The 19708-nt window shown below is 47.9% G+C and overlaps 4 protein-coding genes and 1 long non-coding RNA gene across 5 annotated transcripts; 1 reads left to right on the forward strand and 4 right to left on the reverse strand.

The window, feature by feature from the left end:
• Positions 1–1628: 1628 nt before the first annotated feature.
• LOC100845674 (dormancy-associated protein 1) lies at positions 1629–3065 on the reverse strand. The gene is made up of 3 exons (XM_003564632.4): positions 2836–3065; positions 2311–2497; positions 1629–2012 (listed from the first exon to the last, which is right to left on the reverse strand). The coding sequence occupies exons 1-3, from the start codon at positions 2939–2941 to the stop codon at positions 1970–1972; spliced, it is 336 nt and encodes a 111-aa protein (XP_003564680.1). The 5' UTR covers positions 2942–3065; the 3' UTR covers positions 1629–1969.
• A 440-nt stretch (positions 3066–3505) lies between these two features.
• LOC100845980 (uricase) lies at positions 3506–7652 on the reverse strand. Its single transcript, XM_003564633.4, has 8 exons — positions 7282–7652; positions 7088–7180; positions 6914–6989; positions 5548–5657; positions 4913–5004; positions 4393–4566; positions 4189–4282; positions 3506–3859 (listed from the first exon to the last, which is right to left on the reverse strand). The coding sequence occupies exons 1-8, from the start codon at positions 7480–7482 to the stop codon at positions 3776–3778; spliced, it is 924 nt and encodes a 307-aa protein (XP_003564681.1). The 5' UTR covers positions 7483–7652; the 3' UTR covers positions 3506–3775.
• A 578-nt stretch (positions 7653–8230) lies between these two features.
• LOC100846796 (putative UDP-rhamnose:rhamnosyltransferase 1) lies at positions 8231–10285 on the reverse strand. The gene has a single exon (XM_003564636.4). The coding sequence runs from the start codon at positions 9922–9924 to the stop codon at positions 8494–8496; it is 1431 nt and encodes a 476-aa protein (XP_003564684.1). The 5' UTR covers positions 9925–10285; the 3' UTR covers positions 8231–8493.
• A 1036-nt stretch (positions 10286–11321) lies between these two features.
• LOC100820988 (E3 ubiquitin-protein ligase PUB23) lies at positions 11322–13168 on the reverse strand. The gene has a single exon (XM_003564637.4). The coding sequence runs from the start codon at positions 12708–12710 to the stop codon at positions 11469–11471; it is 1242 nt and encodes a 413-aa protein (XP_003564685.1). The 5' UTR covers positions 12711–13168; the 3' UTR covers positions 11322–11468.
• Positions 13169–17650: 4482 nt separating this feature from the next.
• On the forward strand, positions 17651–18726 carry LOC106866153. Its single transcript, XR_001406077.2, has 2 exons — positions 17651–17830; positions 18338–18726. It is a non-coding gene; the product is annotated as an uncharacterized LOC106866153 (long non-coding RNA).
• The last annotated feature ends 982 nt before the right edge of the window (positions 18727–19708 follow it).

Genomic DNA, 19708 nt, shown 5'->3' on the forward strand with positions numbered 1-19708 from the left:
TATACATGCCGAAAAAACACAAATGTTAATACGGAGTAATTAGCATCCCGCCTTTCACATAAGCCGTCCAAACAATTAGCATCAAAGTAATCTACATGCCGAAAAGCACAAATAGACGAATAAATATATAGATTATCCTATCCTCTTTCTAGATCAAGTCAAAATGGACCAAACTACCTAGACTAGTATTGGTTTTAGATCTAGGCTCAATTAAAGCGTGCTCTCACAAGTCACAAACACAAAACGGAAAGATTGAAGAGAGGAGAACCGGAGAAAAAAAAATCAAACTAAGCAATTCTTTTGATAAACAGACACACAAGCCACACGAACGAACTCTCCTAATCGCGTGACCATGGCCTAGCCGAGGCAGGCCTCTACCTCACGCCTCTCACCGGCAAGCCCGCGCCTGGCTCGCGCCATATAGGCTACGAACGAGGAGGGAGAAGAACCAGCGCAGGCCCACTGGATCTTGACGGCGTCCGAGGAGTAAGAGAAGAATCCGCACGGGCCCGCGCGATCTTGATGGCGTCTGCGGCCGCACGATCTTGACCACGGCAGATCTGACTCGCCCCTCGAGCCCACCGCGGCGGAAGAGGAGAAGAACAGGCTGTGGCCACAGCGGAAGATGAGAAGAATCAATTCTCCTTATGGCGAAGCAGGTGGCGGCGATTCCCGATCCCGGGAAGGTAGGAGATGCAGCGTCGTAGGAAGAGACGGTCGCGGTGATTCCTGGCCGGTTCTTCTGGGCGGCGGCGGATCCCGTTGCGGTGAGTTCATGTGGGAGAGACTGGAGGCGTCGAGTGGGTAGGGGGTGGGGTTATGTTTGAGTTGTTTTAATTGCAACGCCTTTGGTCCAACTCATAGATGGGCCTTTTTGGATCCCACGCGTTTGATCCAACTTACAGATGCGGGCACGGGAAGGCCACAGATGCGGGCACGAGAAGACCGGGATGAGACCAGTGGAACATGGGCCAAGCCACCGTTGGTGGCCTGCTGAATACGAACTAAATATGAGCTGGGCCGGTGGTGAATACATGCGCGTGGGCCTAGTTTTCTGGATCTCCAGGCGTTAGTAACGACGAGGATAACGCGATGCCAGCAGCTCGGGTCCTGATCGGCATTTTCGGTGGGGAAGCCTCTTCTGATGGAACAAACATTGAGAAACTTGGTCGGTCATGTTCTGTTTTCGTCCATCAGAATCACCACGAACAGCGAGAGTCTTGTTGGGTCACAGTTACGTTTTTGTTTAGAGGGGTCACAGTTACATGTGAGCGAGCGGACATGTCGTATAGCCCATATTCAAGGCCCATACAACATACACATACGATAAGGCCCATACAGCATGTCGTATAGCCCATATTCAAGGCCCATGTCGTATAGCACACATGTCTGAATGAGAGTTACGCCGCGAACTCTATGCCACGCTCGTAAATGTAGTAGTGGGAGGAGTGTACTTGTAGGTTTAGCGTGTTTGGGTTGTTCCACAGCATATCGCGGGCTCTCTGGGCTCACAAAACCAACGAGACATCTTATTTTCTTCTTTTCTTTATTTGGCTGTATTTTTTCAGCGATAGTACGCTCTTCGTTCCGAAATTAACTGACGGAAATTTGCATATGCGAGTACATAATTTGATCTTAAACATGCTCTCCGGCTGTTATTATTGTCTTAACATAGGCAATTAAACATGAGTCATAGCGCGAATTTACACATGAGTCATACACACACTACAGGCATGGCACTCGTTCACCTTCAGCGTTGAACAGCCAGCAAACTGGGATAAAACAGGACAAAGGGCAAAGGCCAAGCTACAAGCGCAGCACCAGCAGCAGCTAAAGCTAGGACAAACAACACACGGCCTCGGAAAGCAAAGTATGTACGCATGGTAGTACCACTCCGTATTAGATAACCTCCGTATCAGAAGGTTATTCACCACTCTGTGCCTTCTACGATCGGACGTACAGCTTCCATTCAGCGGTGGTTGCTCCTGGTCCTGGTCTCGTCGCTGTAAAGCCTGTTCAAAAAATCAAAAGCCGCCAACGTCATTCCATGGTTTACAGGCCTGTGGTGCTTTGAATTCTAAACTACAAACACAGGAACTCCCTGTCCGTTTCAAAAAAAAAAACTATAAATACTGCAATTGCAACTGATTTCATCGTAGATTCACTATCAAGCTTTCTTCAGCCCTGCCGTTTAATTTGCAGCGACAGGTGACAGCGATATGCTCTGCTAGTACTAGTATCTAGATGAAGCAGAGGAATTTCATAATCGTAATATGAAGAGAGGAGCACTAGCGTCGGCGTACGGCGTACCAGTCATAAACGGTGGGGGTGTTGGGCTGCGGGCGGTCGAAGAGGTTGGCGCCGATGCTCTTGGTTGCCAGGTTGCTCCCCGGGTGGAACACGCTCCGCCAGACGTTGCTGCCGCGTGACGACGACGGAGTCACCGGCGTGGTCGGGGTCGTCGGCATCGACTTGCTCGCCTCGAGTCCGCCCACATCTTAAAACAAACATGCCATGCAATTCGACATCCATTAAATTCACCCTCCAAGAGTAAACACCAAGTCAAAAAAATAAAATTACCAAACAAATACAGTACTAATTTGTAGTGATCACAGCCGTTAGTTCTTGGCTCTAGTTCTTATGCACATGTTAAATCTTTTTTGTTTTGGGAAAAGGGAGCTTTATTACTCAAAGAACGGGTTACAATCAGTAGCTAAACCTGCAGACGTTAAATCTTTTCGTGGTGCTTTCGGTCACGTTCTTAGCTTTCTTCAGTTCTCCAACAGATCGACAGACCATTCTAGCGAAGCTCATGAGTACATAAGACTAAGCTACCTTTGTTGATGGCAAGAGGTTGGGTGGCGGCGACCCTGCGGAGCTTTTCGAGGCCCGTCTCCGGGCGAGGCCCGGCTACCACGTCGTCCCACAGCTTATCCAGCATCTTGGACTCAAGGAGATGGAGATCTAGGTCGATGCAGGAGCTCTTGTTGTTGCTAGCTGAGCTGCTACCTTGGCAAAATATCAAGAACGCTGTCCGAGTAAACTAGCTGGAGAGCCTCTCTTAAATCATTGAGGGACGTGGGTGGGTTTACCGTCAGGTCGTGTGACCGCCCAGGATCACAGGCAACTGTACAAAAGAAAACCTGACAGATGCCAGTGCTACTAGGCACTGGCAACTGTAGGACGAGAGCGTGGACAGCGTCTAGAAATCTCAGTGTGGGTGCAGATACTTTGCTTTGACCGCACGGTGAGTGGAACCTACGCTCGGATGACAAGACTGGATGACGAGTAAGGAGATTGGACACGAGTCATGAAATTGGACAATTCTGGCGGATAAGGATGGGGCAATGGTCCCAAGGCTCGATAGGATAAGAGCGAAAACATCTTAATCGGGACACTGGACTTGGACATGATGGCAGAGCAACAAAGCAGCTTGCTTGCTCGACGCCAAGTGTCACGTAGTGTTTCTTTTCCACCTACTGCAAATCGCAACTGAGAATCAAGATGAGGAAAGTAGAAGGTATATTGCAGATTTCATACAACGAAACAAACAGTGTACTGTGTACAACATTTACAATGGTGGAAGTCGTTTAGCTGAACACACGCAAAGTTTACTTATTTCCTTTTAACATGGGGTTGTGCTAGCTTTTTTTTTTCCTGTCGCTGTTTATTGCAGATCTTTTACCTTGAAGAAACCAAAATCAAATCATGAGCTTTGCCACCTCCCCGATTGAAGTTACAGTTTTTCCTCACAACAAAGGAAAAAAAAAAGAAGTTACAACTTTGAGTTGGCACGGCTCAACGTTGCTTCAATGGTTCCATGTGGTTCATCAGTGGGCATGTACACATCATCAGCAAACTGTAGCACAGAAATAATTCAGTTAAAGTGGGTAAGATATGAAACTTCTGGGGGAACTAATGTTGCAATGCCCCGCATAAAACAAAACACAAACAGGCCTCACGAATGTTTTGGACCACTATTGCTAATTACTCCCCCCAATCCAAAGTGTCAGGGATTTGTAGGGATTTAGTACAAAGTTGTACAAACTTTGTACTAAATCCCACACACTTATTATGGATCGGAGGGAGTACATGATTCAGAGATCCATAATTAACCACAAGAACAAAGTATGAAACAGAGGACAGAGGGGAGGCGAGTAGAACAGTGTGGTTAGGCATTTTTCTCACCTTCACCAATCCTGGATTTTCTTTGCCTGATAAGTTCACAGGTAGAAAGTGGAGGTTCGGCATCCTAAGCTGAACAGATGATATGTCTGGGAACCTTGAAATTGACATTATATATTTAGTGCATACATTAAAGTAAGGGCCAAACATGGATGGGAAAAGCTACAGCAGATAACAAGTTAATAGCAAAATCTCAAAGTTAAAAACCTGGTAAGAACTTCTTTAGCCATGAGGTATAATGTATTCTGCACCGATGGACTATACACTCCAACGTCAGGAGGACCAAAGAATGTGTCTGCGAGAACTTTCTTTACATCCTGGTATCTTTGTGTGAAGCAAAATGGCTTTGATGGGAGCTGGGAAATATGTTCGAATGGATACCTGGATTCAAAGGATAAAAAGGGAAAACATGACGATAAACAACAGAGTGAATTCTTGCATGTTTTTGTCATTTCAACCACGATTGCAACATGAGCTCCTAATAGCTTGAGATCCCAAAAGATAATTGTAACAGTATATGTAAAGAATTACGTTTGTCTAGGATGAACAGCAACATAAATGCTATCCACTGGAAATACAAGAGACAGTTCAAAATAATTATAGTACTGTATTAATTTTATGTTATTGCTTTGGAATTTAAGAATGATTAATGAAAATAATAAAGGATTGAATAGCTGTCAGCATTGTGGAAAATAGGATTTCTCAGGCAGAAGAGAAGAGTCCACACCTCCACCAAGCAGTTACTTCTGTTGCTACAATTCTTTCTCTTGTTTCTGGAAGAAGTGTGTAGCGGTCCCTCACGAATCCTTCAAATCCAGACTGAGATAGACAAGGTGAAAATTTAGCATTTGTTACTTGCAGTTGCAGCCTGGTTCTGTAATACTTGAGTATAACAATTATGTTTCAGTTAAAACTTTTGTTTGCCTTTCTTTTATACTTTAGTACTTTACTGGAACTTAAATAGTTAAATTATTTTGCTTTGGTGACACTTCTTCAGCTAAAAAGAACCAGCTTGCTGACATGTTGCATTCTATAACCAGAAGCATGAGTAGAAGAGCTTACAAGTCCACTCCTAATTCAATGGTCTTCTACGAGGACTATGTCACAACCCATGCAACCAAAGGGGAAAAGGTAGCATCTAGTAAGGCCACATATATCTTCCTTCTAAATATCTCCAATAAATATCTATCATATCACAAGGCATAAGTTACGCAACTATGTACTGTGAAGCGACCTTCACTGAAATCAAGTAAAACTAACGTGCTGCTTTTTACAATACTAAATCGACTCAATCAGAGATCCAGGAATATATGGTTGCATAATTGTGGCCTGAGGACCAAGAAAAATAAGTAAAATAAATACCTGAGTGGTCTTTAACAGTGAGTACCCTAGTATCCCAGAATTTATAAGCAGGCTTCCAGACTTCTTCACGGTGACCTCTGTGCTGTGCTTTTCAGCACCAAGTTTGAACCCTACGAAGAAACATGTAAAGTTAGAGATTACATATGTGACATTTGGCAGTAGAATTGTTTTTTGGAGAGAGATATTTAGCAGTATGTATATGCTAACATGCGAGATATTTACCACAAGTGTCATTCAGCTGGGAACTTATGTGTCAAGACTCAAAAGAAAAATAATTCTGGAAGTTAAGAAAAAAAATCTGATTCATTCTCGTATCCCTCCTTTTGGACTATCAGTGGACCATACTAGGAATCTATGCTTAATGATAAAAAGACACAGATGGTACTGTTTGCACCGCACCATCCATCTTGTGAACAGGATGACGACAGTATGAAATTATGTTTAAAGTACCATATATAAACTAATATTGGCCTGGCTCTGTCCTCTAGTAACAAGCAAAATATATTTCAATAGTTGGAAGAGAGTTTTCAGAACATCAGAAAGGCAAAAAAAAAAGTGTACCAAAATAAGTGTGCACTTCTCTGTGCCGACTGGAGATGAGAACGTTAAATCCACTTACTATGAACCCTACCTGGGCCAAAAACATGCATGATTATCACTGAGCCTCCTCATGCTAGATAAAAGCAACATTATGTCTGTTGGCAATTGGCAACACAGTGTATAGCGATGGATAAGTCGTTGATAAATAAGCATTGCCAAGGGCTTGCAGTATCTAACCTACTCTCCCTTGTCTCTATCTTTACTTCAACTGATGCTGCTTGTAAATAAGCATTGCCAAGGGCTTGTGGTATCTAACCTACTCTCTGTCTCTGTCTTTACTCGAACTGCTGCTGCTGGTATAATCTTTATTATTTTTTCTCAAGTCAGTGCATAAATTGTAGCTAAGTGACTATTCAAAATGACGGCAGTGTGTCCGAAAATATGGAAAAGAGAAACATAGTTCATCATAACTTCCTACTGGCCCACAACAGCCGCAACTCGTTTTAAATTTTTAATTGCACATGGAAATGGAGGTGGGCGAGGATTTACTGATGAAGGGCCCAAAACTTCTATGGCAGGTAGCCACTGATACAAACAAGAGGGTGAGGCTATTGTCACATCGTTTCAAGTTCTTTCATATAAAAACCATAAGCAAGTTAGGCGATACAGGAATGTGTAATCCCTACAATGCACTCAAGAGCAGGCCCTATTATTACTACCCAAGAACAACTGAAGTGATTTTCACTGAAATGAATGTATGCTTCGCAAAAACACCTTTTCCTAAGGCGGCACAATTAAACGGCACAAGAGAGGGAACACTTCTCACCATGTGAATGAGGTTTCCCATCGACAACCACACGCTCCCATGGGCGCTCCACGATTGACACCGAAGCCTCTGAGACCTGCCCAAACACGAATACACCAAAAATATACATGAGGATCACACCTTTCCCCCCAGCAGAAGCAAATCCGTAAACAATCCCCGCCCACCATTCCCTACCTGAGGGTACAAGGAGGTGAAATGCCTTCCAAGGATAACCGCGAATTCCTCCATGGAGACAACCTCCGTGCACTCCTTGGCCTTCACATACACCTGATTTGATGAAACAAAAGCAGTACCGGATGAATAACCAGACCTCGAAAGTACGGTACTGATACTACGGTGGGGATCCGCGGGGCAGAGGGCGAACGTACGGTGTTCTTGATTGAATCGGTGGCGACGATGGCGGAGTTGTCGTCGGAGGTGTAGGAGGGGAGGCAGTCGGAGACGACGCTCACGGCGACACTCCACTCGACGAAGAGGTGGCCGCCGGCCGCGGCGGGGCGGCGCCACACGCGGGACACGCGGACGCGGGACTTGCCGTGCCTGCTCTGGAGGTCGAAGCGCTCGGCCATGGCCGCCGGGGACGGGATCTGATCTGTGCCGCGCCGACGCGAGTGTGGTGGTGGCCTCTGCGATGCGTGATGCAATCGATCGCCGCAGGAGAGCTGAGCCGAACGGGATGCGTACGGGGAAAAAACGATTCCTGCAGAGGGATATGGGACCCGGTTGCAGTGGGTGACCAGGCGAAAGTCCGTGTTGGAGTTCTGCGCTTCTGCGGTGAGCCGATACGTCTCCGGCTCTACTATGTGATCTGGTCCTATCTTTGGACTGCCTTGATTATTGCTATGCCGACGCGGCATCATGTGTTTCTCAAATACTGCCATCAATAATCCGAATTAAAAAATAAACTTTTTTTAAACGATCCCAATAAAAAAAATCCACATGATCACATTGGCATATAGAAAATAAAATAGGCATATTTCAACTTTTTCTGTACTTTTTATACATGGAAAGAGATTAATTTTTTAATACCAGTAATTCATAGTGCTGGAAAAAAAACAGCCATCTGTTCGCGTAACCGAAAATGCTGGTTTGCACATGTAGCTCAAAAAACTCCTGCCTCATTTTTTTCTTTTTGAGAACATTTTTTATAGGAAAGGAACCTCTCGTTTTTATCACACGGGCTCGTGCAACAGCTGCGGCCCATCGCTTACGCTTTTTTGCTTTTTCCGTGTCCTGATTCCTGAACCGTGGTTGCTGCTTCTAATTACTCCGAAGTTGGCCTTGGCTGGCTGCACACACATGTTTGATTTTCTTGTCGACCGAACATCGCTGTTTATTGGGCTGCAACAACAATCAATTCAGGAAAATGGATATACAGTAGTACAATGCTTCCTTACTTGACTTCAGAACATGAATTTGCTACAATACAACCTACGGCGTAACCTGAAACGGCAAGAGTATGTCATCCAATCCTACCTACAAAGGCAAAGCCAGAGAGGTATCATCCAATCCTACCTACTCCATGACATTATCCTTCTTCTTTCTGCCGTAACCTGAAGCGGCACAAGTATCGCCCAGTCCTACACTGCAATGGCATTATCCTTCTTCTTTCTGCTGTACTCCGACAGGTGACTGAGAAAATCTCGCACGCACTGATCATTCACCTCGTCATCTCCGAACACTTGGGCGAGCTCCCTGACCTTAGCCCCGGACACCTCGCCTTCGTCATCCACCATGACCTTCCTCAGAGCCGCGGCGATGTCTTGGGCCGCGAAGGACCCGTCCTGTTCGTCCCGCGCCACCTCGACGCCGACCTTCTTGTCCACCAGATGCCTGGCGTTGAGGCCCTGCTCGAAGATGAGCGGTAGCAGCACGAGCCTGACGCCCCGCGCGAGGCCCTCGGCGATGGAGTTCCACCCGGCGTGCGTCAAGAACCCGCCCACCGATCCGTGTGCCAGGAACCTCACCTGCGGCACCCAGCCTCGGCACACGAGCCCGCGCCCCTCGACTCGCTCCTCGAACCCTTCCGGTAAGCAGCACCCGTCCGCGCCGTCCGCCGGCTCCCTGAATGCCCAGACGAACGGCAGCCCGGACTGCTCCAAACCCAGCGCGATTCTCCGCAGCTGCGCGCTCGTCAGCTTCGCCTCGCTGCCGAAGGCCGCGTACACGACGGTGCTCGGCGCGTGCCCGTCCAGCCAACGCAGCGTCTCCTCGTGGCCGGAGATGTTTTGCTGTGGCGGAGGAGGGAAGAGGCCGACCGGGATCACGGGTTTCTGGTAGAGCTGGCCGAGCAGCTGCAGCCACTCCGGCTCGATCTCCACGCTACTCCTGATGCCCACGAGCTGGGAGCCCTCGATGGACTTGGCGAACCGGTAGCCCTCCGACACGCCGGAGTCGTCGGGCACCATTCCCGGCTCGAACATCTCGCGCGCCTCGTACCCGCGGTAGCACACGGTGGTCGGGAAGGGGACGTATTCCGGGACGACCGTGAAGTGGGCCGGCTCCGTCTTGGCGTGCTCCCCGGTGCCCGTGAGCGCGTCCGGGGTGCCGAAGAAGCCCAGCGCCGCGGCACCGAACAGGCTGAGGAACGCGCACGGCACGCCGTGCCTCGCCGCGACCTCGGGAGCCCAGTACGCCGCGTAGTCGATGAGCACCCAGTCTGGCCGCGGAGTCTGATCCTCGTGGAGCAGGCGCGAGAGCTCGCGCTGGAAGGCGGCGTCGTAGGCGCGCCGGAGGCACGGGCGGAGGTCGTCGGAAGGGAGGTCGAAGCTCGCCTCGGCGTGCTCCGGCAGGCGCTCGACGCGCGGCAGCGTGATGTCCACGACGCGGATGCGGGCGGCGAGGCCCTCGGGGATGTCGATGAGACGGCGCGTGTTCCGCGGCGTGGAGAAGAGGGTGACCCGGTGGCCCTGCCGGGCCACGCGCTTGGCGAACTCGGTGAAGGGGAGTATGTGGCCGAAGGCCAGCCATGGCAGCATCACGACGTGCATGCCGCCGCTCATAGTGTCCATCGATCTGATGCTCTGATGTGAGGAGCGATTTGGCAATGGACTGGAGGGCGGGGGTTTTCCGACGGGGTGCTTGCTGTTGATGCTTGCAGTTGACAAATTTGCAGGACTGGCCAGTTTGATGTTGAACTCTCTATTTTACCATCGGGAGGTCAAATATGGCGGGTAATGAAGATATAATAATGGAACCAAATCAATCTGTCAGTGTGCTTGGATTGGACAGCTAATGTACAAGGTGTAGTATAATTGTACGTCACGCGACAGCGAGGTCGAATTGTAGCCGCCGGCTGCAGCTTTTGCTTTGCTGGACGCATGTGCCGCACAAGGGATAGGGTGGACGGTGGAGTCTCCACCGGGAAGATGGAGAGAGGATGACTCGGTATTTCCCAACGTAACGAGCTTTGCAGGCCTAAAGTTTCTTTTATTAAGGGAGATCGCAGGCCTAAAGATACACCGAGACCGAGCCCAGATAGTTTCAGGAGAAAACGATAGGTCCAGATTGCTATGCTGGGCTTCAAGAAGTCAGTACCAACGTGGGCTTCTTGGATTCCCTCGGAAAAGAAAGAAAATAAAACGTGGGCTTCGCGGACAAAAGAGACGAGTCCCGAATGTGCGAGCTCCAGTTTCTGCCGTTGGAAAATCAAATACGGAGTATTTCATATTGCCACTGAGAAATTAGGTTTCATGTCATTTTTGCGATCATCATCTCCATGAGGAAGGCAGAGGCCAGAGGGTCTAACCGACGCCAAAGTTTCCTCGCAAAAGAAGCAAGAGGGAAGTTTAGGCATTCACAGCTTTAGAAAATGGCAACGGGATCACTGTTTTCGCGTGACATCCATATTTTAGAGATCGTGGCACAACCCAGCCTTGGACCTGAACAAATGATTTTGATCAAATTCCAACCGGGTGTAAAATAAGGTTTAATCAGAATATCAGCCAAAATTAGCACGAGCAACATGAAAGTAGCAAATTGCAGTTAAAAAAATCATGAAATATAGCTAATCCTCTAATAAAACAAAAGGTGGCTCTAGTTAACACGCGACCTGAATCATCTTTGACGATCGCCGACCAGCCATATGGCGCTCAAATTTAAGCTCGCGACCATCTCCGGTGAACATTCCCGACCGGGACGCTAACCTTAATTAAGTGACGTTATCGGCCACTCCGTCTTGCGAGTTGCGACCCTAACTGTGCTGTCAATCTCGTGCACGTCGGACCCCCGATCGCACAAAAAATTGCAGCGAGTCGGACGGCTGCATAGTTGCTTGGGATATAAGCGCCGATCAAACAAATTAATGGGACTGTCCTCCAAAGAAATTTGAAACAAAATTTGAAACAAAATTGTTGCCCAGTATGTAGTCATGTGGACGGATGAGCAATCAAAAGGCCCAGTATTCATGTAGTCATGTGGAGTAGTATTTCTCTTCTGCAGGCACAATCCATGCCCTCCGAATCCAAAGAAATTAGAAACAAAATTGTTGCAACAAAAAAAAAGAACAATGAATAAACAGATGCATTCCGATGAACAAGACGGGAGTAATGGATGATCACGACGGGTAGAGCGCCAAGAACTTGGGAGACAGGCAGGGCGAGCTCCTCCAGACCCTGGAGTGCAGCTTGAGCACCTCGTGCGCCTTCTCCTTGGTCTTGACCCCGCACAGCTCCGACCGCATCGCCAGGCACAGCTTGCCCACGACTCCCGCCTGCGCCATCTCCTGCAGCACGGCGGGCGTGGCCGCGTGCCGCGCCACGGAGCGGAGCACGCGCACCGCCCGCTCGGTCGCCGCCTCGGACACCCGGAGCACCTTCTTCCCCACCACGGCCACGCCCGCCGCGTGCGCCACCAGCTCGGCGCGGCCCTCGGCGCACGTGCACAGCCGGTCCAGCACGGCCAGCGCGAGCTCGCACACGCGCCTCTCGGGCTCGTCCAGCAGCAGCTCCACGAGCGCCGCCACGGCCCCGGCGCCCACGATCTTGACGCGGTTCCTGCCGTACGGGCACAGCGCGGAGAGCGCGTGGAGCGCCGCCTTGGTCGCGCGCGCCGGCATGTCCCGGCCGCGGACCACGCGGACCACCTCGGCGAGAAGGTCCTGGTCGAGCCCGATCATCCAGGCCGGCACGGCCACGTCGGCCAGGGACCTCACGAGCCGCACGGCGTGTGCTCGTGACCTGGGGTTCGGGGAGCGGAGCACGGCGGTGAGGGACTCGACCAGGTTGCCGTGCCTGGAGACGACGCGGACGAGTTCCTGCTGAGGGATCCGGAGCGAGGCGAGGACCCCGACGGCCTCCTCCCGCGCCGTGGAGCAAGCGCTGGCGCCCGTCAGGACGCGGGACAGCACGTCGAACACCCCGTCCTGGGATTCCAGCATCGCTCTCCTGTCCTCGCACTCGGCCACCAGCTCCCCGAGCTTCTTCAGCGCTCCGACCTGGGCGTGGGCCTTGCCGGCGTCGGACAGCAGCGAAGTGAGCTCCTCGCGGTGCACGGGTCGCAGCGCGGCGGCCACCTCGTCGTCCACGTCGGCGTGCTTACCGGGGGAGAGGGACGCGATCCACGAGACGATGAGGCGGCGGAGGGTGTGGTTGGGCGTGAGCTGCAGCTCCGGCGCGAGCGGCTCGCGCGTGACGGGGCAGGTGCGCGCGGGCGCGGGCGAGGGCGCGGCGAGCCAGCGCGAGATGGCGGCGCGGTCGTAGGAGATGCCGGTGGGGAGCGTGACCGGGTCGCGCATCAGCTGCAGCGAGATCGGGCAGAGGAAGTAGGACGGCACCTCGGCTGGCGCCATTGCTGCCATTCTCTGCTGGGAATTGGATCGTGATCGTATACGGACGCACGCTTCCGACGAAATGCGCCGCGGGTTGACGAAATGCCGGTGGGGCGCGGGAGCGGAATATATAAGAGAGATCGGCGGGCGTCTGGCCGGTGCGCGCGTCTGCGAGTCGGAAATGTTTTTAATTGCTAGCTGCGGGGTTGGGAAGAAGTTAGAAGGAAGAAGACTGGAGAGAGGGAGGAGACGACGCCGGGCGCGGGTTGCGGAGGCGCAGCAGTTGTCGCCGGTTAATTTAAGGCGCGGGGATTGGCCGTATTGGTGGTGTTCACATGCACCACCTCACATGGCCCGCCGCGCTTTGTTTACTAGTCGCTCACGGTTGGGTCAGAGGCTGATCCGAGCTGTGCCAGACCTGTGGACTTTTTTTTTCTATACAAAATCGTTTTTTTTACAACAAGCTAGATTTGGGGATTACTCCCCCGCATTTCTAAATTGTGTAGAAAGGTCACTTATTTACCATTGGCGGTAGAAATTTCTATGTTTCATAAAACAACATGTGATAGGTTTTGTCAAGACAAATGTCTGGTGAAGCATTAAACCCCTAATTCATACTCCCTCCGTCCTAATATACCAGGTGCCTTAAAAATCTCACAGGTACCAAGGATGGCAGAGCAGGAGGCCAGTGGTCAGGAGGGCTGGAAAAGCACTTTACTTTACCGATTGTTTAGTAAAAACTGAGAGTATTTTCGGGAGGAGAACGGCAAGTTCTGACCGCGCCTGGTATACATGGACTGTGGAGTTCAAGTAAAGCGCCTGGTATACATGGACGGAGGGAGTAGTTTATAGAGCATGGTACAAACTAATAAATATTACTTAAAAAGACTAATAAATATTAATGGTTGTTCAAGTTTTGTCTTGAATCAAATTTGTTAAAGTTGTTCAGACTTTAAAGATTTAGACTTATGACTGATAGACATGAACGGCATAACAGCGCAAAATCAATCAGATTTTGATCAATAGAGGTAAATTAAAGCGGTTTACTCCGTTCCGGTATACGGGCCCCTACGCATCACTAGGTTGAAGATTTAACTAACGTAACATGATTCTTATATCATAAGCATTATACTATTAGAAAATACAACATCTAAAGTCTTTAAATCGTATAATTTTTGTGATATAAAACTCATATTAGATTGATCTTCAACCTTAGGATGCGTAGGGGCCCATGACCAGAACGGGGGAATAGATGGTAAGGATCGTGTCCTGATCGGTTTTAGACGAAAGGGTTGTGCTTCAATCTCAAGCTGCAACTTCAAAGGTGCATCCATTGGCCTGTGGTTTGGTTGACTTTGGTGAGTTCAGGTAAGCTCGGGCGTACTTTCTTTTCCCTCCAAAAGTAAGAAATACCGGTAAATTTCACGATGCGGGATGGGAACTCGTGATTGTACTCTTTACGCAGGGGAAAAAAGATGGCATCTCACCGCGTGACCTTTCGTTGAGAACCATGAGCTTTTACCAGGTTTTGTAATCTATTCTAGGTAAACTCATGCACGTGCATCACGAAAGTTACTAACCGCCGAACGCCGATCGCTTGGTGCAAGTCAAACGGTAACTCCACCCTTGCTTACACCTGTGTAGGATAAGCCAAATTCTTCTTCTTTGGTGGATGTGTGTGTGTGACAGACGAATTTTGTTTACAGCATTGTGTTGTCTTGAGTTGTTGGGTCGATCGAAGAGTTTCCGAAGTAAAATTTGTTCATCTGTACTGCTAAGAAGTGTCCACTACACCTCGCTCCAATTTTCTTGGAAAACAAGCACCAGGCGTTGTCCTCGAATATTCACAAGCTCATGCCTCTTCCTGCAAAGTGCAAAGGAACCTCTCTGCTGGAGATGGATTGGAAGAGTGGGGAGGCTCGAACTGTTGACCTGGGAAAATGCTGGGATTAACAAATCTGTATCAGGCAGAAGCTCAGGAATTCGCGCTGGCTCAGCTCTGTAACCGTGTAGTTTATTCAGATCTCTGACCTTGCTGCCATGTTCCATCTCTAGAGATGTGCGCTCCGCGGCTCGGATTAGGTGCCCCACCTTAGGCTTTGACCACCTAATTCTGACTTGTTTAATGGTTCACCTGATCTGAACATATGATCTGCTCCAACCTGTCGTGCTGAGTTTTTAAGTCGTGCGCGTTCAGAATCTTTCATGGATTCGATCCCATTTCAAAGGCTATGATCAATCTTGTCGATGTGACATTAGGTAGTTTTACTGATTGTATCAAATCAATGCACACCGGCTAAGGGTGAAAACCTAGTCGCTGTCGTTTTTACGGAGTGTTTGGTTGTTAAAAGATGATACGATGCAATGCAACCGTTTCAGATTTGTATCGTGTCTGGTTCCTAAAATATAAAAAGCTTGAATGAAATCATATACTAAATCATATGATAACTCAAAAACTATACTAGTAGAACACTCATTCCGATAATAATTAGAACCGTTCCATTCCTTCCACCTTACTTTGCAACTAAACACGGTCTTTGTGCTTTGTACTCGTGCATTGTTGGTCTTCGTGTCTTGTTGCCTCTTCTCCGACCGGTGAGTCGGCCAACTTTGATCTCGTCGCGGAGCTACTGAGGCTAGGTCTCTCCAGATCTGTATGGCTGGATTTGGGGTGGTCACTAAGCTCTCTTAGTCGCCTTCTTCTCTAGGACATCAACTTGTTCTCGTATCACTGTCACCATGTTTTATGGTTCTGACCGACGACTTTACGGCTGTTGTACGTCAACAATATTTTCCTGCCTCTGAAGTGGTTCGGAGGTCTAGAGGCAACATCGAACTTCGCTCACGGCCCGCCATCGGCGGGTGCAAGAGAAAGACCAGCCGCATTTTTTCCTACAAGCACTTGTGTGTAACTTTTTAACTTTAAATATGGTCATGTAAGAGTCGGTTGGTTGATTTAATATATGGCATTTGCTTTTGCGCATAAAAAGGTAGTTTTAGCATAAGTTACCTGTATATTTGTATTTTTTCTAGAGGAATTACTATTGTAATATGTATGTTGGTTTAAAAATAATACACTCGTATGGTTACAGAAGTTGCTATTTAGACATAGGTTAGTCAAATTTAAAATGTTCCATTTGGCACAGAAAACTATTAGAATTATACATTTGTCATGAATAATATAGATATTTCACTAGTAGTTATATTGGGCTTTCTATTTGTAAAAAAATATTCGGTTCTCTAGCTATAATTCAAGGCATGTAAGCTCTTTGTAATGCGTCCATAGTTGAATTTTGATGGAGAAGGGTAAAATTGCCAGTTCAAAGATATATGCAGTCTGCACCCACACGATTTTTGTTGGAACCTGACACCTGGATCTAGTTGGACGACTAATTGCATGCATAATTCCCCTTTATTAATTCCAATCGATCGAAGTCAACTGACGTAATTGTTATACTAGATCAGAAGTTAGATCCACAGTTTTGCCAAATCTAGGGGTAGCATGGAGTAGCTAGCATTGGCTGATATCATCTCATGCATAACAAACATTTAATTACGGCTACACCATCAGAACATGGGATCGGAAGACTCTTTTTTTGGCGAATAACCAGGCATGATTTATCTTATGGGTTCATTTTCCGCATAATGAAAGAGGCAGCAGCTAGCTAACCTGTTGCAATTTCAATCTGGTGGACTTCATTCTAAGAAACATCTTAGTCGACTCATAACTATAGCAATTTCGGCAAGAGGCTATTCGATTCGTGTGGCTCTGCTTGGGCGTTGAGAAGAGGTCTCAGTTGACTTTTGAGAGCGCTGCTCGAACGGTTCCATGTGGTGGCTGCAAGTGCCTGTCCAACGCCAACGTCGTTTACTTTCTGCCTCTTCTTGAAATCGGAATGCACGGATGGTGGAGTATATATACCACGTTGGAGTCCGTCCTGGACTCCTGGCCCGGGCCGATGCATGGCTACCGTGAGAACGCGCGCCCGGCGTTGACCTTTCTTAATTTCCCCATCACCAAGATCGTTCGAGCATGTGGAAAACTCGCAACTCGTGCATGCATGCTGTGCGTAGCTCTTGCCTTGAGCTTGGAAAAGGGCAAAAGGCTGACCTGACGACCGGTCTACGTGCTCGTTAATTAAGAGCGCGCGTCACCGTCGGATGGCCCAGCTAGCTCGACGGACCGGTGCACGTCGGTGTTCGATCGGTCGATGTGGTAGCAGGTTAGGAATAGTGCAGGACTCTTAAATTCCGCATGTAAGAAAGTTTCAAGATCTCCAGCTAGGACTAGGAGTAGTATTTGAGAAACTGATGCGTGGGCGAAACTGTAGTGGCCGGGGTATGACCCAATTTAATGATGTCGGAAATCCCAGCGAGACTTAGGAGAAATGTACATGTAGTGATACATGGAACGTGGCTTCCAGCGGACAGAGAAAGAGTCGTCGATCGGCTTCGATGTGTGGCTCGACGGCGGTGGAAGCAAGACTGCACTGTACTTCCTCAATTTTTCCAGTTTCATGTTGTGGTTGAGAGATACGCTATAATTATCTGAAGTGTATGACTACGTGTACGTTAATATGTTAAGTGAAACGACACGCGTCGGGTTCGAACGCACTAATCTGGTGGTGGCGTAGATGTTCGATACTTACATGAATTGCTTATGTGTGCTAGATTCCTCGGAAAAAAAATACTCCGTCCGTGTAATACCCTGAATTTTTATAAAGGTTAATTTCAGATTGTACTGACAGAGTTGACCAAAATTTGACTTTCCGAATCACAGGTCGTACGGAAAATCGGAGACCCCGGTTTAGTTCGTCAATTTCGGAGCCCGGATCAATTTGACGGAGCACCCTGGATTTTGGAATTAAAGAAAAATAAAAATAAAAAGAAAACCAGTCGTGCGGTGTGGAACCTGAGTCGGAGAAGGATCGGGGAACTTGGTTTAATCCCTTGTTTTACTGCCCAAGGCCGAGAGCCTTTCTTTTCCCAACCCCAGCCGCCAACGCCTTAGGGTTAGTTCGCCGCTGCCGCCGTCACGAGCTCGCCTCTGCTGCTGTCTGGTGACTGCCCTGCTGCTGGTACCGCCGTGGTTGCAGTCCTCGCTGCTCGCCGTCGTTGCAGTCCTCGCTGCTCGCCGTCGCTGCTGCTAGGTACGAGTTGGGCTGTTTCTCTGCCGCCTGGAAGTATTTTCCTCGCTCGCTGCAACTCGCTCCAGTGAATTGAATTGACAAGTTCTGCTCTAGCTGCTGTTGCTCGATTGAATCAACTGCTAGTTCAAGCCGCTGGTTGTTTAGCCCCTGGAATTAGTACACTGCTGTTGGGTTCAGCTTGTTGGTTCTCTGAAACCGATTGTTGCTAGAAGCTGTGTGCATCGAATTGAGGTGGCTTGTTTGGTCAGTTTCAGTAGCATGTCAGGTTTTAGATGGATTGTTCTTTTAACCAGAAAGGCTATCAGTACATAACAAGTTTGGCAAGTCTGTACTTTTCTGTTTATTGGAAACAAGACACGAATCTGGTTTGGTTGGTCTTGGTAAAAGTAATAAAATGAGCAGATTGTGGCTTAAGTTTAAATGCCTTGTCCAGCCATGTTTAGTTGTCAGCTCTTTTTATTAAATCTTAGGATTTGAGTTGGTATTAAGACTTGCTTTACCTCACAGGTCCAGGAGTTTCGGGTGTGAGGCATAAATCTGCGGATTAATTGTCCGTCCTATTTCGGGATTAAGGCAAGTACATGACGAGCCCCCTGTGAAATTGTTTGCCAACGTTGTTTGGTTATCCGAGTTGATATTTGAATTCCTTGGGGTTTGTGCTATCGGAAGGTTTTGTTTTAAGTCAGGGCGGTGAGTAAGTTACAGGTAACTATTCCGGTGCGGTCGGTGAGTTAAGTTATTATGTAACTATTCCGGTGAGCTGGAGCTAGGTCGGTGAGTAATTCACATGTTTAACTATACCGGTGCGGACGGTGAGAAAGTTAACGGTGAATATTCCGGAATGCTCCAATCAAAAAAAGTACAAAGTTTATAAAGAGTTTCATGGCTTTATTTTGGACTGTGTTTCAATATGATGAATGTTCTTATTTTGGCTCCATACTGTCCTTTGCTGAGTAACGATTACTCACTCTTGCTCTCTTGTTGTTTGTTTTATTTGGTTTTCAAGTACTCCGAGTAGTGGCATGCATGGGCGGGAGTAGCATCACTATGCACTGGACAGCACACATATCACATATTAAAGATTAAAGTTTTAGTTTCATACCTCCTGTTTTACTTGAGAAACAGCCAGCATAGAGAACCCTTTTGCATTCTCGTGTGAGATTTAGTCTTTGGTCACTTGAGTCTTATTGGTTACTTGTATTGGAGTATTTAGTTATTATGAACTTCGTGCATGTCTTTCTAGCTTCCTGGTTATATTTGAGAGATATTATAAACAAGGAGACTTTGCCGAAAATTCTAGTTTTTTTCGTAGGAGTTAATTTTATTTGCACAGTGTAGTAATATTCCGGATAGGATCGATGTCCGGGGTGTTACACTCCGTCCCACAGTAAATACCGAAATATTACATGTATCTAGACGTATTTTAGTACTTCCTCCGTGCAACAAAGGATGTCTCAATTTTGATTAAATTTGAATGCATCTATACACTAAGTCATGTCTAGATACATTTAAATTTTGACGAAGTTGAGACATCTTTTGTTGGACGGAAGGAGTTTATAAATACGTTCATATCTAGACAAATTTGAGTCACTCAAATTTTTTTTAGAGGAATTTGAGTCACCTTTTGTTTTAACGAAATTTGAATCACTTAGTAGCAAACGGAGAGTGTACTTGTGTGTAACTGTGTGATCTTGAAGCCCAGCATAACAAGGCCTTCTAAATTACCCAAAAACCTAAAAGTGGGCCTTCATTGATAATCCAGTACAGTTTCACCCCTCGTCGTTCGGAGATATTCCAACCATTCTCGCAAAAAAAAAGGGGGGGGATATTCCAACCAGCCCAGTTAGAAAAGTCCGGCTTAGACTCGGCCTATCTTAC

Source organism: Brachypodium distachyon, chromosome 2, assembly GCF_000005505.3.
Source record: "Brachypodium distachyon strain Bd21 chromosome 2, Brachypodium_distachyon_v3.0, whole genome shotgun sequence".
Classification (NCBI taxonomy): domain Eukaryota; kingdom Viridiplantae; phylum Streptophyta; class Magnoliopsida; order Poales; family Poaceae; genus Brachypodium; species Brachypodium distachyon.

Excerpts from the sequence above, each read along its gene's own strand:
- LOC100845674 (XM_003564632.4), bottom strand. The coding sequence starts at position 2,941 with ATGCTGGATAAGCTGTGGGACGACGTGGTAGCCGGGCCTCGCCCGGAG. Across the intron at positions 2,498-2,835 it reads ACCTCTTGCCATCAACAAAG|ATGTGGGCGGACTCGAGGCG; the intron begins GTAGCTTAGTCT and ends GTTTGTTTTAAG. Across the intron at positions 2,013-2,310 it reads ACCCCCACCGTTTATGACTG|GCTTTACAGCGACGAGACCA; the intron begins GTACGCCGTACG and ends TTTTTTGAACAG.
- LOC100845980 (XM_003564633.4), bottom strand. The coding sequence starts at position 7,482 with ATGGCCGAGCGCTTCGACCTCCAGAGCAGGCACGGCAAGTCCCGCGTC. Across the intron at positions 5,005-5,547 it reads CACTGTTAAAGACCACTCAG|TCTGGATTTGAAGGATTCGT; the intron begins GTATTTATTTTA and ends TGTCTATCTCAG. Across the intron at positions 3,860-4,188 it reads AAAATCCAGGATTGGTGAAG|TTTGCTGATGATGTGTACAT; the intron begins GTGAGAAAAATG and ends TCTGTGCTACAG.
- LOC100846796 (XM_003564636.4), bottom strand. The coding sequence starts at position 9,924 with ATGGACACTATGAGCGGCGGCATGCACGTCGTGATGCTGCCATGGCTG.
- LOC100820988 (XM_003564637.4), bottom strand. The coding sequence starts at position 12,710 with ATGGCAGCAATGGCGCCAGCCGAGGTGCCGTCCTACTTCCTCTGCCCG.